Below are 16,961 nucleotides of genomic sequence, written 5' to 3'. Positions count from 1 at the left end.
ACAACTATCTAACTGTAAAATATAAGCCAAACAATTATTCCTACACATGCTTTGTGTGAAGAACGAGTCAAAGTGACCATTCAATACAGGTTACTTGTTAACTCGAGTTATGGCAAAACTCACCTCTAAAAAAACGGCACTTAATCTCAAAACAGAACCGACTTTTTATGAAGGTAAACTTATTCTGATATTTTACTTACTAATATATATATTCTGCATATTAACACAGGTCTGTCAACGGCAGCTACTGTAGTCACTATTACTCGAACACACCCTACAGTGGCCGATTCTATATGCAGTTCATACATACCTCTAAAATCTTCTTCTTTTTGTGGTAAAAATGTGTTTTGATTATGTCTGCAAACTCTGGTGGTGGGTTCTGAAGCTGGCCAATCATGGCATATTTTATGTTGTTATAACAACAATCTGTAAGAAAAACCAGGTTAAACAAACCCACTATTGCTAATATTGATAAATAACAAATAAGGCACAGGGAAGGAGTACACATTTCTATTTTATCTGTATTTCCCCCATTGGGTCCAGCCCTTATGAAGCAGTTACACTCTTTATTTATGCAACTCTTTCAAGGATGTACCGATACCAAATTAGTCAAAATCAATTACCAATATTATTCCTACTAAATATGAAAGCGATCCTAATTTCCTAATTGGGTCCCTTTCTTCAGGGAACATCCTCTTCATTTAAACAACACCGAGTCCCCTTTGCTGCAGGATGCTCCAGACCAACTTAAGATAAATTTCTTCTGTCTGTACTGAAGGAAAAGGACTTTAGATTAAGATCTGTTTTCCATATTGGGTCCTACCTTTCTTCCCTAAGGGGCACCAAACCCTCCAATTATTCAATGGTGAATTACTTTGGTCCAAGGATGCTGTATTTAAAATGCCTTACCCATTCTAGAGAAATAGGATTTTAAAGATTAACCTTTATTTTCCATATTGGGCCCTGCCCTTCATCTCCCAGTGGTGGTCACACCCTCCATTTATACAACGTAGAGTCCCTTTGCCCAACTATGCTCTATACCAAAATAAGTCAAAACTGACTCCCCCATCCTGGTCATGTAATGAAAGGATTTTTAGGCCAGGTGAGTTAAAATTGCAATATGTCTGCTGTTGTTTTATCAATAAAATTGCAGCAACCTAATGTATTTACTATAGAACAATAATTTTAGTAGAAGTGTTAAAATGTTGAAAAAGCATGGTAATAAAACCTCTGAAAGAAAAACTGTTAATTGCAATTACTTTGCATTTTACATTTGATTCTAGACAAAGGTATCTCAAGAATACAGTATTCCCCTATTCCGTCTTTGCGTATTGCAGAGTCATCTTCTCATGGGAGCAGGTATTGATTGTTACGTCATTGGTTTGTGCGAGAAAATTACGTCGTTCTCACAAAAATTGATGACGTTACTCTCACAAACAAGTGACGTAACAATCAATCCCTGCTCCCAAGAGAAGATAACTCTGCAATACGCAAAGACGGAATAGTTGCATTCCTTCACAAAAATTTGATAAGCAGGACAATAGGATTGGACTTGACTGTATATGTGGACCAATAAGCTTGACTGTATATGTGGACCAATAAGCTTGACTGTATATGTGGACCAATAAGCTTGACTGTATATGTGGACAAATAAGTTTGACTATATTTGGACAAATAAGCTTGACTGTGTATGTGGACAAATAAGCTTGACTGTGTATTTGGACAAATAAGCTTGACTGTATATGTGGACCAATAAGCTTGACTGTGTATGTGGACCAATAAGCTTGACTGTATATGTGGACCAATAAGCTTGACTGTATATGTGGACAAATAAGTTTGACTATATTTGGACAAATAAGCTTGACTGTGTATGTGGACAAATAAGCTTGACTGTGTATGTGGACCAATAAGCTTGACTGTATATGTGGACCAATAAGCTTGACTGTATATGTGGACAAATAAGTTTGACTATATTTGGACAAATAAGCTTGACTGTGTATGTGGACAAATAAGCTTGACTGTGTATGTGGACCAATAAGCTTGACTGTATATGTGGACCAATAAGCTTGACTGTGTATGTGGACAAATAAGTTTGACTATATTTGGACAAATAAGCTTGACTGTGTATGTGGACAAATAAGCTTGACTGTGTATGTGGACCAATAAGCTTGACTGTATATGTGGACCAATAAGCTTGACTGTATATGTGGACAAATAAGTTTGACTATATTTGGACAAATAAGCTTGACTGTGTATGTGGACAAATAAGCTTGACTGTGTATGTGGACAAATAAGCTTGACTGTATATGTGGACCAATAAGCTTGACTGTGTATGTGGACAAATAAGTTTGACTATATTTGGACAAATAAGCTTGACTGTGTATGTGGACAAATAAGCTTGACTGTATATGTGGACAAATAAGCTTCACTGTGAATGTGGACAAATAAGCTTGACTGTGTATGTGGACAAATAAGTTTGACCGTATATGTGGACAAATAAGCTTCAATGTGTATGTGGACAAATAAGCTTGACTGTGTATGTGGACAAATAAGCTTGACTGTATATGTGGACAAATAAGCTTGATTGTGTTTGTGGACAAATAAGCTTGATTGTGTATGTGGACAAATAAGTTTGACTGTATATGTGAACAAATAAGCTTGACTGTATATGTGGACCAATAATCTTGACTGTGTATGTAGTACAAGAAATGTGTCTGTAAGACACAGATGCCCTGCTCACATACTTTTAATCTAAAACAAGGTCAAAGGTCAAGGTTACCAAAATGTTTACAATGGTCATAGAGTCAAGGTCAAAGGAGTTCAACTTTATATGAAGACAATGAGGCTTGACCATATTTTGATATGGGGCTCAAACATATATGATGACAAATTTGGCTTGACTGTTCATGTACATGGGGATAGCTTTTGAGAAGATATGTTTACCTGCATTATATTCGTCACTGTGCTTTTTACCTCCCTCCGTCCCGATCTCCAGCTCAAAGCCAGGCTCATTGAAGTAAGGATCTTGTACTAGGATGAGAGACTGGATGGACACAAGCACCTGCCATTTAAAATTAATTTAAATGTTAAGACATTAAAAAAACATTAATGTGACTAATTATTTTGAATGCTTTTATGTTGATGATTTGATACAGCACTTTCTTGCCTCAATATTTTCCAGATAAAAAATTGCCAATTTTGTAGCCAAGACACTCCTTTCTTGAGAAAACATGCTCTAATCTTTTGAGTTTGTCAGTACCTTTATCTAACATAGATTAGGGAACAAAGTACACATACAGAAAATAAGGCTACACAATAGAGCAGAAACAAATACTATACCTCAAATTTAAAGATCCATGCAAGACCTTGAGGCCAAGCTTTTGAAACAACCCTTTGTTACTGAGGTGGAGTCATTTACCGACGGCAAGACTGATACAAGAGGCCCAGAGGGTGCAATCCTGGCAAAATATTCTCCAAATGAGATCCAAGGGAATATGCCAGACCCCAAAGCCAATCCTTGTAGCATATCTGTATTAGATTTTTCATGCCCAGCAATTTTATGTATGGTTATGGGGTGGGGATCTCAACTGTTTCCAAGCTGTGACTCAGAAACTAGGTCTCTAGGGTTGTGGCCAGACCCCAGGATAATTTCTAATATCATGACTGCATTTGTCTCTTTTTGCCCAGCATTTGTTATTAATAGTTTTGGGGTGGGGATCTTGTGGGGATCTCAACTGTTTCAAAGTTATGACCCAGGGGTTAAGTCTGCAAGGGTGGGACAGACCCTGGGGTCAATTATAATACATGTATCTTGACTGCATTCGTATTTTCATGCCCAACAATTGTATATATAATTTGGGGGTGGGGATCTTAACCATTTCAAAGTTAGGACCCAGGGGTGGAGTCTCCAAGGGTGGGGCAGACCCCATGGCCATCCTGGAAGCATATGTGCATTCATCTCTTAATACTCAGCAATTGTATATATGGTTATACGGTGGGGATCTCAACTGTTTCAAAGTTATGACCCAGGGGTTAAGTCTGCACGGGTGGGACAGACCCTGGGGTCAATTATAATACATGTATCTTGACTGCATTCGAATTTTCATGCCCAACAATTGTATATATAATTTGGGGGTGGGGATCTTAACCATTTCAAAGTTAGGACCCAGGGGTGGAGTCTCCAAGGGTGGGGCAGACCCCATGGCCATCCGGGAAGCATATGTGCATTCATCTCTTAATACTCAGCAATTGTATATATGGTTATACGGTGGGGATCTCAACCATTTCCAAGTTTAGGCCACCCCTTAGCCCTGAGTCCAGAGAAGAAGTCGCTTAAAGCAATATAGCCAAATTGCCCCCTTTTGGACCCGCCCCTCAGCCCCCTGGGGGGGGGGGTCAGCCCTACCATTTGTACAATTTTAAATCTCCACGACCTAGGGATGGTTCCAGTTAAATTTAGTTAAATTCCAATCAGTTGTTAAGAAGAAGAAGTCGTTTAAAGAAAATGGTGTCATACGGACGCCACAGTATGGCATAAGCTCACCAAAAATAAATTATGCTGTAAAGATTTGTGACTATGTGTCCTTTCCTGTATTACAGTGAATGACCAGGCTTCTTTCTTACCTGGAGTACAGTAGAGGTTTTTTCGTTCCATTGTTCCCCTTTCTGTCCTTCCCAGGTTCCAAGTAGAGATAAACACACCTTTCCACATCTAACAAATAAAATTAAGATTACACATGTCAAGTCATGCTCAAGTTAATGGTATTGAAATTAAAATTAGCATAGAAAGACTTTCCTTCGATACACATTTTGGTATGGAAGACTAAAACAAAACATTGTGTTGATAAAGTACATCATCATGAGAATTTAGTACACAATATATATTTCTCTAGAACATTTTAGAGTATCTACAATTATGCTTTACCTACTGAATCCATTCATCATCTATGAGAATTGTAATGGACTCACTGTCAGTGATCTATTGAATCAGAATTGGTTATCTAATATATACAAGCCACACACACTTACGCATAAAGATTGGGGTTGAAGCGGACCTTTCCTGAGCCAGTGGTCTGTAGATTCACCAGCGGCGGGGACTTAGGATAGGCAGGGGGAAAGTATATATCAAACACATAACAACCTCCTGAGTAGGGCGTTCCCTCAGGGCTGGAAAACAAACGGTGAATAAATGGTGTAAACAGATCAAAGGTCAAACGTTACATACAGAAATGTGCTGATAAGAATTAAACTGAAAAAGTACAAACTATTATTGAAGGCACTAGGTTACACATGTACACATTAACTCCTCTAGGAATGTTTGATATTGCTAGGTTATGTATTATAGATGTGAATTATCTCCCCTGAGAACAATTTAAGTACAATTCTTGTACCATGATGATATTAATGTGGTTAAGTATTATAGATGTGAATTATCTCCCCTGAGCACAATTTAAGTACAATTATTGTATCATGATGATATTAATGTGGGTATGTATTATAGATGTGAATTATCTCCCCTGAGCACAATTTAAGTACACTTATTGTATCATGATGATATTCATGTGGTTATGAATTATAGATGTGAATTATCTCCCCTGAGAACAATTTTAGTACAATTATTGTACCATGATGATATTAATGTGATTAAGTATTATAGATGTGAATTATCTCCCCTGGGAACAATTTAAGTACAATTATTGTATCATGATGATATTCATGTGGTTATGAATTATAGATGTGAATTATCTCCCCTGAGAACAATTTTAGTACAATTATTGTACCATGATGATATACATGTGGTTATGTATTATAGATGTGGATTATCTCCCCTGAGCACAATTTAAGTACACTTATTGTATCATGATGATATTCATGTGGTTATGAATTATAGATGTGAATTATCTCCCCTGAGAACAATTTAAGGAAAATTATTGTACCATGATGATATTAATGATGTGCTGATAAGAATTAAACTGAAAAAGTACAAACTATTATTGAAGGCACTAGGTTACACATGTACACATTAACTCCTCTAGGAATGTTTGATATTGCTAGGTTATGTATTATAGATGCGCATTATCTCCCCTGAGAACAATTTAAGAACAATTATTGTACCATGATGATATTAATGATGTGCTGATAAGAATTAAACTGAAAAAGTACAAACTATTATTGAAGGCACTAGGTTACACATGTACACATTAACTCCTCTAGGAATGTTTGATATTGCTAGGTTATGTATTATAGATGCGCATTATCTCCCCTGAGAACAATTTAAGGAAAATTATTGTACCATGATGATATTAATGATGTGCTGATAAGAATTAAACTGAAAAAGTACAAACTATTATTGAAGGCACTAGGTTACACATGTACACATTAACTCCTCTAGGAATGTTTGATATTGCTAGGTTATGTATTATAGATGCGCATTATCTCCCCTGAGAACAATTTAAGGAAAATTATTGTACCATGATGATATTAATGTGATTAAGTATTATAGATGTGAATTATCTCCCCGGGAACAATTAAAGTACAATTATTCTACCATGATGATATTCATGTGGGTATGTATTATAGATGTGAATTATCTCCCCGGGAACAATTAAAGAACAATTATTCTACCATGATGATATTCGTGTGGTTATGTATTATAGATGTGAATTATCTCCCCGGGAACAATTAAAGAACAATTATTCTACCATGATGATATTCGTGTGGTTATGTATTATAGATGTGAATTAGCTCCCCTGAGAACAATTTAAGTACAATTATTGTATCATGATGATATTCATGTGGTTATGAATTATAGATGTGAATTATCTCCCCTGAGAACAATTTTAGTACAATTATTGTACCATGATGATATTAATGATGTGCTGATAAGAATTAAACTGAAAAAGTACAAACTATTATTGAAGGCACTAGGTTACACATGTACACATTAACTCCTCTAGGAATGTTTGATATTGCTAGGTTATGTATTATAGATGCGCATTATCTCCCCTGAGAACAATTTAAGGAAAATTATTGTACCATGATGATATTAATGATGTGCTGATAAGAATTAAACTGAAAAAGTACAAACTATTATTGAAGGCACTAGGTTACACATGTACAGATTAACTCCTCTAGGAATGTTTGATATTGCTAGGTTATGTATTATAGATGCGCATTATCTCCCCTGAGAACAATTTAAGGAAAATTATTGTACCATGATGATATTAATGATGTGCTGATAAGAATTAAACTGAAAAAGTACAAACTATTATTGAAGGCACTAGGTTACACATGTACACATTAACTCCTCTAGGAATGTTTGATAGTGCTAGGTTATGTATTATAGATGTGAATTAGCTCCCCTGAGAACAATTTAAGTACAATTCTTGTACCATGATGATATTAATGTGGTTAAGTATTATAGATGTGAATTATCTCCCGTGAGAACAATTTAAGTACAGTTATTGTACCATGATGATATTCATGTAAACTTAACCAAAGATTCATAATACAGACCAATGAAGATATAAGACTTGGTAGTCAGTTTCAGAACAAAGACATTTATAAAAGCATGAACAGATATTCATATATTTGGAATGCAACAGATCTCTTCCAAAACCAACAAATACTTTGCTATTACTTTTAAATAAACCCAACCTACCCTGTAATGAGTGCCTTCATTAACGTCAGTTTGTCATCATCCTGAAAAGTATGTTACATCTTTATATACATACAATCTACACAATCTGCTGAATAACAATCCCTGAGGTTATCGGTATGGTAGGGTGGGTGATGGTAGCAGGAGAGAAAACGAATATAAAGCTAATTCAGGACCCTCACAGATGTCAGTATTGTTGACAAAGGGCTAATTGTGGAATAACAAAATGTGACTTATGTTAGAAAAAGTTGTGCAACTTTTACCATTTGGAAATCAAGTGTTTCGTCCACTTCACATGAAGTCAAGCGATGATCACCAGATGGGTAGGGGTCCATATACCAGTAATTTTAATTCCTCTCGAAAAAGGGGGAGTGGTACTTATAGGTGGGAGGGTGCTAATTACAGTGAATATGGTACTATATGTATTTGGAAAATTCAAAATTGTTAAAAAAATAATCTACATTATCTTTATACAACTCCTCAATCCAATATTTCAATCTGACAATACAGAATTTTTTCTCTTCACAAAAAAAAATGTTTCTCTGGTTACTTAAAACTTAAAAAAAAAAAAAAAAAAAGCTTGTCCCGTGTTGGGGAAAAATTCTATTAATTGGAAGAAGGGGTGCATATTTCCTATCAGTAATTAGGCTTTTAAAGACCCCTGATAAATTATAGAAGACAATATTTTTCCTGACATCAACCACTTCTTGAATTTTAATCATTGAAATATCAGTAAAATGTTGAGTTTTAAAACCCAGTTCAGCTTATTCTCTAAGATGTTATGATTCTGTAGAATAATGCTGACATGTCAGTTATACAGAAATAAATGTTTTATATACATTTAAATACTCTCAATATATGCTGTGCACAAACAAATAGTATTTTAAGACAAACAAATTCCTATTGTAGACAATAACTGTTGTAATAAGTATATTTATCTACTTACACTTCGCACGAAGATGGCTGATGACCAATCTAAAGGCAATGACGAAGATAAAGAGGAAAGTTCTTGGGCAATTCGGAAAATCTGCAAAGAAAATTAAATTGTATTTCCAACTTATATAAACTTAAATACAGTGAAAACCAATTTCCTCACACTTCCACTTTAAATCTGAGATGACACTCTGAAACACGTACCTGGTTTTGTCGGGAACTCTGAGCTGTTTTAAACTGACTTGCATAATGATGGGCCCAGTTTCCTTCCACTTAAACACACAAAAGAACAATTAATGCAATATATTACTTGCATAAGCCCAAAAATTAAAAAATCTTTCATTTAATAAGCAAGTCCTTTAAATTCATAGTCAGTAGAGAAATTCTGAGCTTGCTTTATTGATGCTCTAAAAAACTAAAACTGGTACTTACATGAAAATTCTGAAATATAAAACTGGTACTTACATGAAAATTCTGTACTAAAAACTGGTACTTACATGAAAATTCTGTACTATAAAACTGGTACTTACATGAAAATTCTGTACTATAAAACTGGTACATTGTACTTACATGAAAATTCTGTACTATAAAACTGCATATTTCTTAACACTTGCTTGTACTGGACTTCCGTCGCATCAAGCTGAAAACAAAACATTTAATAGGTAACGGTTTTATCATATATTTAGGACCTATACATTGAGATAGTACATTGTACCATTATTTTGAAAAGGTTACATGCTGTACTATCATCCATAGCAAAATACATTATTTTGGTTGAACTCTTGATAGAAAAAATGTCAAATTCATTCCATCTATTCTTTTGAATTTTATGAAAATCGAATGTAACCATACTTCTATTTTATATTTTATGAAACATGACATGAAAAGTAAAGCTTTTGATTTCCCAGTGTGTTATATCATTCTCATTTTATCTGAGTTTGTATATATGTAAATAAGTTTTGATACATAAATCTGATATGAAGATAATTTTTATTTAAAAGTTGACACTGATTGTAACGTTTGATAGCAAAATCATGGTCTTAGCATTTACTTCCATGGAGGTAAAATAATTGATTTCTTTACCTTGTCTACCTGGACACTGACATCCATGACGGACGTGCCTCCATCATTAGATATAGACATCTCCCGTGCTGATGCCGTGGGACTACACTGTTCACCACTAGGGGACAGGCCCTGAACAGCCATCATATCTACAACAATCAGGCCAAGGGTCATATTGGGGTCATAGGTGGTCCTAAGTCAGGTCATAATTGAATCATACAAGGTCGTGGTGGGTTACTAAGAAGTGACAACAGGGTCATGAGAGGTCACAATAAGGTCATGCCATGTCATAGAATGTTTTTTGTTATGTATTGCTCAAAGTTTGATATACTGTTGTTAGAAAAACACCATCAACCAAACAACATCTATCACTGACCATGAATGAAATTAGAAATATTCAAAAGCATTTAATTCATCCATGAAAATAAGACTATCTTTCAAAGTCCATCTACGTTTATCCTGAATGTACCCCGAGTTTGTTTGGGTTGGTATTGTTACAACACATACAGGTCATTTATTGATGAGTGTCACAACATACACCAGTGCTGACCACAACAGCAGAAAGATTACATAGCCCAGTGGAAGTTTTCTTACAATCTACACCACAGTTATAAGTCTATATAACCCTTACCTTTAACATTGTTGAAAAGTATCACAAATTCTCTGCAAAAGAGTCAAATCATAAAACTGAGTGAAGCTTGAACATATAAACAACAAATTTCATGTATTTACTTACTGTTAATTACTTTGAATTTGGTGCACAGTTACTTTTGTGAAATTTAAATATTCATGAGGAAACCTAATTGTGATTAACTCAATTTGTATTCTTACTTTACGCAAACATATTTGTTCGAATGCTGCTTGAATTCATTATTGATGGTTAAGCTGAATTCACAAATAAGTATCACATAAATAAGTCATAGCCGATGGAAATTCTGGAAGATAATACTCTGATATGACATGATTATTTGTAAGACATATTCTCTGACTTAATTAGTAACACAATCAGTCATGAATATAATTATTATACATTATTATACATATTGTTTTGTAACATTCAAACATCAATCACCAACAGGAAATTATTTGGATAAGACAACTGTTGAAGAACAATAAAATCCCACTAACAACTAAGTGAGGAATGGTATATTATCTACCTTGCAAGTTTTTCCTCTGCAAGCTCTGCATCAGTGCCGAGTGCCGAGCAGGAGGAGCTTGAACCACGACACCGACTGAAGCAATTCGGCAATATATTGAAGGGCATGGCATTGGTGTCTCCTTCAGGGGCAGTGCTTGTCTGGGGGCGAGGGACACTTCCATTTCCCGCCTTACACATGTGTTTCAGGATAAGGGATGCCTGCACACACAGAGAGGTATTTACAGAACACACTAAGGTTACACATTTGCTTCAATATCTATGATGCATGCAGATACAAACAGATATTTGCATACTGTCATCACTAATCTAAACAGATATATTAGGTGTCCAGTAGGTCGCCTACCTTTTTCTCCAGTTGTTCCAGTAGCTGGTATATAGACATCGTCTGGTTTGACAGAGAACATACTGTCATCACTAATCTAAACAGATATATTAGGTGTCCAGTAGGTCGCCTACCTTTTTCTCCAGTTGTTCCAGTAGCTGGTATATAGACATCGTCTGGTTAGACAGAGAACACAAGAGAGGAAGTAACTGGCGTTGACGAGCTGTAAAGAGCAGACAACCCCACAATGACATAACAATACTGAGTACAGTAAAATATTTATCCAATTTCTCTTTATGCAAAGGTCTGGAGATGTGATTATAATGCTTGGAACTTTGACAGTCATACCATGCAGCAGAGCTAAAACATACCATAAACTTCTTATTACTTTGGTGTTTATTCTTCTAGCATGGAGCTTCTAAACATACCATAAACTTCTTATTTACTTTGGTGTTTATTCTTCTAGCATGGAGCTTCTATCTCAAATTTGAATCACTCAAAAAGTTGTATTTTGGCATTTATCAGAGTTGCACAATTGAAGGACATATGCCATATTACAGTGACATGAACCTTCCTTCCACATAATTTTGTTCGCTGAATTGTTTTTAAAAATCTTTTTATGTTAAAACTTCATAAAACTATTTTTAAATATTAAGTTAATTAATTCCATGTTTACACCCTGACACAAAAAATGTATAATATGTTACATGTATAATGTAATATACATTGTATATTTGTTTAATACAAATCACAGGTATTTATATATAAGGCAAATGTGTTCACTGAAGTAGTTTTCCTTTAGGAAAGAGTTTGTACACTAATAGGGCTGATGTATCTGTACTTTTGTGTGCTATAATATGTAGTGTATAAGTAGCTTTAGTGTTTATTATTTCCTGCTTTCAGGCAATATTAGTAGAATTAACATGAAGCACAAATGTTCTATAACTCCTTTAAAAACTTACCAATTTCTTTAATAATATCTACGATGAATTTATACACCTGCAAAGAAACACAGAATGTCATCTATCACATTTCATTTATTTGGTGGATGCTCATTCAGTTGCTGTAGTTTATTGTCCAATATATTTTCTAACCAGATTTTAAATTTTTAATTTGGGTCAAGGACACACCCATAACCTACAGGTTATGTAGGGTCAAGGTCACACCCATAAACTACTTATGTAGGGTCAAGGACACACACATCAACTACTTATGTAGAGTCAAGGTCACACCCATAAACTACTTAGGTAGGGTCAAGGAAACACCCATCAACTACTTATGTAGGGTCAAGTGCACACCCATAAACTACTTAGGTAGGGTCAAGGACACACCCATTAACTACTTATGTAATATCAAGGACACACCCATAAACTACTTATGTAGGGTCAAGGACACACCTATAAACTACTTTTGTAGGCTCAAAGACACAACCATAAACTACTTATGTAGAGTCAAAGACTCACCCATGGCCATAACCTACTTATGTTGGGTCAAGGACACACCTATAAACTACTTATGTAGGTTCAAAGACACACCCATTAACTACTTATGTAGGGTCAAGGACACACCCATTAACTACTTATGTAGGGTCAAGGACACACCTACTAACTATTTATGTAATGTCAAGGACACACCCATAACCTACTTATGTAGGGTCAAGGACACACCCATTAACTACTTATGTTGGGTCAAGGACACACCTATAAACTACTTATGTAGGGTCAAAGACACAACCATAAACTACTTATGTAGGGTCAAGGTCACACCCATAACCTACTTATGTAGGGTCAAGGTCTCACCCATTAACTACTTATGTAGAGTCAAAGACTCACCCATGGCCATAACCTACTTATGTTGGGTCAAGGACACACCCATAAATTACTTTTGTAGGGTCATAGACACACCCATTTATATTTTCTCATGGCAACTGTTGTCTACTCTTACTTCAATCCTAAGTAAGTGGGACAAGTCCCAAAAATTCATGTTGGTCAAGAGATAAATTCTCAGAAAATCTTCTGCTCATACTGAGAATCAAATTTGATGTCTTTGTGGGTTAACCACTGGACCAACAGACCCAATAAAGTACTGTATTCTTAGTCAGAAGAGAGTACAACAAAACCATTAAATTTCAATCTAACACTGCCTTCTGAATAAGGACGGAATTCTCTTCATATTCCACTTAATGGAAGTCAAGAACTACAATTTTCATCATAAGGCATAGTATTAGCACAGATCTATGACAGAACTTTGTCAGGGATATATATAATGTGTGACTGTGTAATTTCATATTTAACTTATATCAGAAGCAAAACTTATATTATTCATTTAAAATTATCTTATTTGTCAATATTTAAGAATAGCTTATTAAAAAAAATATTCCAACTTTTAAAGAAGAGATATACACACAGATTTGTTCTGATGTAAATGATACTTACTTCTGAATGTCTACATATCTCTAGGAAAGAATCTGCTCTCAAATATTGCTACAACAAAATAAAGCCATCATTATACAACAGCAACAAGAGGCCTGGCGGACCTGTATCGCTCACCTTGACATTTAAGCAATCGTTATTACAAAGTACTTTCTCCATTTTGGGCTCTGTCTCGCAAATCTTAAGAATATTTCATAGCAAATATATTTGTATGTGTACATATGATGTTTGGTGACAGGATTGAGATCTCAAATCCTGATAGCAAGCTTGTGTTCTTTTTTTTATGTCAAGCAAGAGTATGTGGTAATATGATGGAAAACATAACTGTTCAAAGGAATAAGAGAAAGATTTACACAACTGGTTTATATAGCATATCCAAGTATCATGGCTCTAGACTTGTTCAAACAACGTTGGTTGAAGTTTTTAACACATTAGATCCCTGTGAATTTGAAATAGGTCAAGGTTATTTATGTCATGTGACTTTATAGCACTCCATTGAAGTTTACCTACTGGCCAATCACTGGAAAGATATCTTAAGTAATTCTGGAGAAATACCGTTAACGTTTAAAACTTCAAGTGTCAAAATTCAAGATGGCTGTTTGTCACCCAACTTCTTCTTCCAATCAGTCTCAAAATTAAACATGCACAACTACAGAGCAAGAGGAACCTTCAAAATTCAACTGGAACTGTCAAAATTCAACTGGAACTGTCAAAATTCAAATCTTGTTGTTCCAACCAGTCACCAAATGAAATATGTGTAACTTAGAACCAGTGGTAGCTAGAACTATTTAATGACAAGCTAAAAACAGATCTGCTTCCCTAAAAAAGGCCTGGATAGTTGGACAACTAATCTTGGGGTGGCTGAGATAATGGGTCAAAACAGTGCAAATAAAAAATACCGGGTATAATGGTACATTCCTTTTCCTGCTCCTTCAGTCTTGCAGTTTGCTACTAAAAAGGTTTACTTTACCTCCATGAAGGGGATGACAGCTGACCCCTCCACTACCGAGTACATATCCTGGACAGGGTCAATGGACTGGCCCGTGTCTGGTACTGCTACATTGGGATCAGGCTGACCAGGGGGACGTGGCTTCAGTTGCGGGGCATGGTTAGCATACAGCAGCTTAAACTCTGCAAGGATCTTGTGTAGTGCATCCTCTATCTGAAAAATCATCAGGAAAAAAAGTTAACATCATATTGCAAGATTCATTTTTGTTTTATGAATATTGCTTTATTGTACACTGTACGATATAAACCAGGCAACTTTTTAAATTAGTTTTACCATCACATTTAATGGAGACAATAAAATTAGGACAAAAATATCCACTCTACAAGTAATTTTGTAGCATATTTGTTCATGACATGTGATATTACAGCAGGCAATGTGCAAAATATACAACATCAGTATTTTTTTCTTCAATAAGATTCATCATTTTGGAAATAGGCATGTATCAAGGTTTTACTTTATACCTACCTTGTTATCTTTTTCTTTCTGGGCCGCTATGTAGGCATTGATGTCCCATTCTGTAACAATGATGAATTTAAATGAAACAAAAACGGAAAGTCTAATTTGATTTTGCCTGCATTTCATATGGAATATTTTCTCTTTCAACATTTTTAAGTACATGATAGCATTATGATGATTTTAACTAGCTTTCTATATACATCGAAAAAGACTCTCAATAATGATCTCTCTGGAGTATCAGGTGATATACTTGTATGCATTTACATGATGGGAGACAATACCTGGCCGAAACTGGTGTCCGTAACCAATACCCTTGGCCCAATACTCCAGGTCATTTTTAGCCAATTTCTTCTCATTCTAAAACAAAAGCATACCAAAATTAAAAGAAAATTGTATTGATTATTGATAACTATACATAGCCAAATCTTGTTTAGACATCAATTATCTGGGCCTCACACAATCCAGTCACCATACTTTTTGGGAGAGATATGAGTCTTCTATACAAAGTTATCCCAGTTATCCAGCCATCTCAAAGTCTAATTAGTTTCATTGGGTGCTTGTTGGGGCTCAGAACTACTGTTTCTGAATATGATCAGATGTGGACATATTCCCATTGTATCTTAAACAACCTGATTATAAATAACAAGGTAGAATATATGGTAATATTTCCAGATTATAATAAAGAAATTTAGGCAATGGGCCAGTCGTGATCCTCAAAGATTCGATAGTCTCACAGACAGTTTACTTGTACTGTTTTCCCTGTCTACTGTCTACTCATTTCCATTACCAATCATAGGTGGTGAGACCAGGGGGTTTGTCTTGGGGTTCTCTGCTATGTTAAGTGGGTTTTTTTCACGTTCATTCAGTTTTCAAATTCCATAAACTTTATTCAAAGCACACTCAAACAATTTTTCAGACCTCACTCAGGTTTATTCTCTTCAATCCTGAAAGATATTTTCCTGCTTTCACTCTAACTTCTTCTCCAACCTCACTCAAGATTATCTGAAGAGAGCTCCGATTTGAGTTCCTTAAAGCTTCTTCCCTGATCTGAGGTAAGCCCCTTCTTTGAGTTCTTTCAGCCTTCTGTGATGTAAATGAAGCTCCTACACTTGAGCTCTTATAAGGTTCTTCTCTAATCTTCTCAACGCTTCATTCAGTGTTACCTACCACAGAAGCTGGGGCAGATTTCAGTGTTACCTACCATAGAAGCTGAGACAGATTTCAGGGTTATCTACCATAGAAGCTGAGATAGATTTCAGTGTTGCCTACCACAGAAGCTGAGGCAGATTTCAGGATTATCTACCATAGAAGCTGGGGCAGATTTCAGTGCTACCTGCCATAGAAGCTGAGACAGAGTTAAGTGTTACCTACCATAGAAGCTGAGACAGATTTCAGTGTTATCTACCAAAGAAGCTGAGACAGATTTCAGTGTTACCTACCATAGAAGCTGAGACAGATTTCAGTGTTATCTACCAAAGAAGCTGGGGCAGATTTCAGTGTTACCTACCACAGAAGCTGAGGCAGATTTCAGTGTTACCTACCACAGAAGCTGAGGAAGATTTCAGGATTATCTACCATAGAAGCTGGGGCAAATTTCAGGGTTACCTACCACAGAAGCTGAGACAGATTTCAGGGTTATCTACCAGAGAAGCTGAGACAGATTTCAGGGGTACCTACCAAAGAAGCTGGGGCAGGTTTCAGTGTTACCTACCATAGAAGCTGAGACAGATTTCAGGGTTATCTACCCTGGAAGCTGAGACAGATTTCAGGGTTACCTACCAAAGAAGCTGGGGCAGATTTCAGTGTTACCTACCATAGAAGCTGAGACAGATTTCAGGGTTACTAACCATAGAAGCTGAGACAGATTTCAGTGTTACCTACCATAGTAGCTGAGACAGATTTCAGTGTTATCTACCTAAGAAGCTGGGGCA

General features: G+C 35.7%; 1 protein-coding gene across 1 annotated transcript in view; it reads right to left on the bottom strand.

The window, feature by feature from the left end:
- The window catches only part of LOC110461554, a 70,459-nt gene that overhangs the window by 36,703 nt on the left and 16,795 nt on the right, over positions 1-16,961 (bottom strand). The window contains exons 16-32 of the mRNA XM_021515067.1: positions 15,312-15,387; positions 15,040-15,089; positions 14,536-14,727; positions 13,569-13,616; positions 12,096-12,132; positions 11,268-11,356; positions 10,810-11,009; positions 10,284-10,315; positions 9,674-9,801; positions 9,161-9,230; positions 8,795-8,862; positions 8,604-8,684; positions 7,661-7,701; positions 5,029-5,166; positions 4,624-4,711; positions 2,944-3,061; positions 311-426 (exon numbers count right to left, since the gene is read on the bottom strand). Of these exons, the coding sequence (XP_021370742.1) occupies positions 311-426; positions 2,944-3,061; positions 4,624-4,711; positions 5,029-5,166; positions 7,661-7,701; positions 8,604-8,684; positions 8,795-8,862; positions 9,161-9,230; positions 9,674-9,801; positions 10,284-10,315; positions 10,810-11,009; positions 11,268-11,356; positions 12,096-12,132; positions 13,569-13,616; positions 14,536-14,727; positions 15,040-15,089; positions 15,312-15,387 (1,572 nt within the window). The remainder of the gene's footprint in view (positions 1-310; positions 427-2,943; positions 3,062-4,623; positions 4,712-5,028; positions 5,167-7,660; positions 7,702-8,603; positions 8,685-8,794; positions 8,863-9,160; positions 9,231-9,673; positions 9,802-10,283; positions 10,316-10,809; positions 11,010-11,267; positions 11,357-12,095; positions 12,133-13,568; positions 13,617-14,535; positions 14,728-15,039; positions 15,090-15,311; positions 15,388-16,961) is intronic.

This window comes from Mizuhopecten yessoensis, unplaced genomic scaffold (assembly GCF_002113885.1).
Source record: "Mizuhopecten yessoensis strain PY_sf001 unplaced genomic scaffold, ASM211388v2 scaffold10635, whole genome shotgun sequence".
NCBI classification, from domain to species: domain Eukaryota; kingdom Metazoa; phylum Mollusca; class Bivalvia; order Pectinida; family Pectinidae; genus Mizuhopecten; species Mizuhopecten yessoensis.
Note: the sequence above shows the minus strand (reverse complement) of the source record. Positions and strands in the feature narration are given on the sequence as shown.